The 620-nt window shown below is 46.5% G+C and overlaps 1 protein-coding gene across 6 annotated transcripts in view; it reads right to left on the bottom strand.

Moving 5' to 3' along the window:
* Nucleotides 1-620, bottom strand: part of SON (SON DNA and RNA binding protein) — a 32,018-nt gene that overhangs the window by 23,396 nt on the left and 8,002 nt on the right. For all 6 annotated transcript variants that reach the window (XM_023741310.1, XM_023741311.1, XM_023741313.1 and 3 more), the window contains exon 3: nt 1-620. This exon is cut by the window's left edge and continues 3,161 nt beyond it; it is cut by the window's right edge and continues 2,291 nt beyond it. In XM_023741310.1, the coding sequence (XP_023597078.1) occupies nt 1-620 (620 nt within the window).

The following is a 620-nucleotide window of genomic DNA, read 5'->3' as shown; positions in this document are numbered from 1 at the left end:
GACATCATAGAGCGCTCAGCCATAGGGGACATCATAGACCGCTCATAAGACATCATAGAGCGTTCGTAAGATGACATCATGGAACGTTCTGCAGCATAGGACATCATCATAGAACGTCTAGATGCTAACATCAGGGGTCTAGGTGCTAACCTATATGGTCTAGGTGCTATTCTATAGGACCTGGGTGCTATCCTGTAGGGTCTAGGTGACATTCTATAGGGATCAGGAGTTAGTCTATAGGGATCATGGCCTAATCTATATGGGTCCTGTCCTAACCGGTAGGCATCATGACCTAACCTATAAGGGTCATGACCTAATCTATAGGGATCTTGGGCTAATCTGTAAGGATCCTGAGCCAACCTGTAGGCATCAGGAGATTTTGAATCCAACATAGCAGAATCTTGGGTACTAGACGCTAACATCTGGGCATCCATGGTACCAGATGCTAACATCTGAGCATCCATGGTGCCGGAAGCTAACATTTGAGAGTCCATAGTACCAGATGCTAACATCTGGGAATCCATAGAGCTAGTTGCTAACATCTGGGAGTCCATGGTGCTGGTTGCTAGCATCTGAGAGTCCATAGAGCTAGTTGCTAACATCTGGGAGTCCATAGAGCT

Source organism: Trichechus manatus, unplaced genomic scaffold, assembly GCF_000243295.1.
Source record: "Trichechus manatus latirostris isolate Lorelei unplaced genomic scaffold, TriManLat1.0 scaffold00177, whole genome shotgun sequence".
Lineage (NCBI taxonomy): Eukaryota > Metazoa > Chordata > Mammalia > Sirenia > Trichechidae > Trichechus > Trichechus manatus.
Note: the sequence above shows the minus strand (reverse complement) of the source record. Positions and strands in the feature narration are given on the sequence as shown.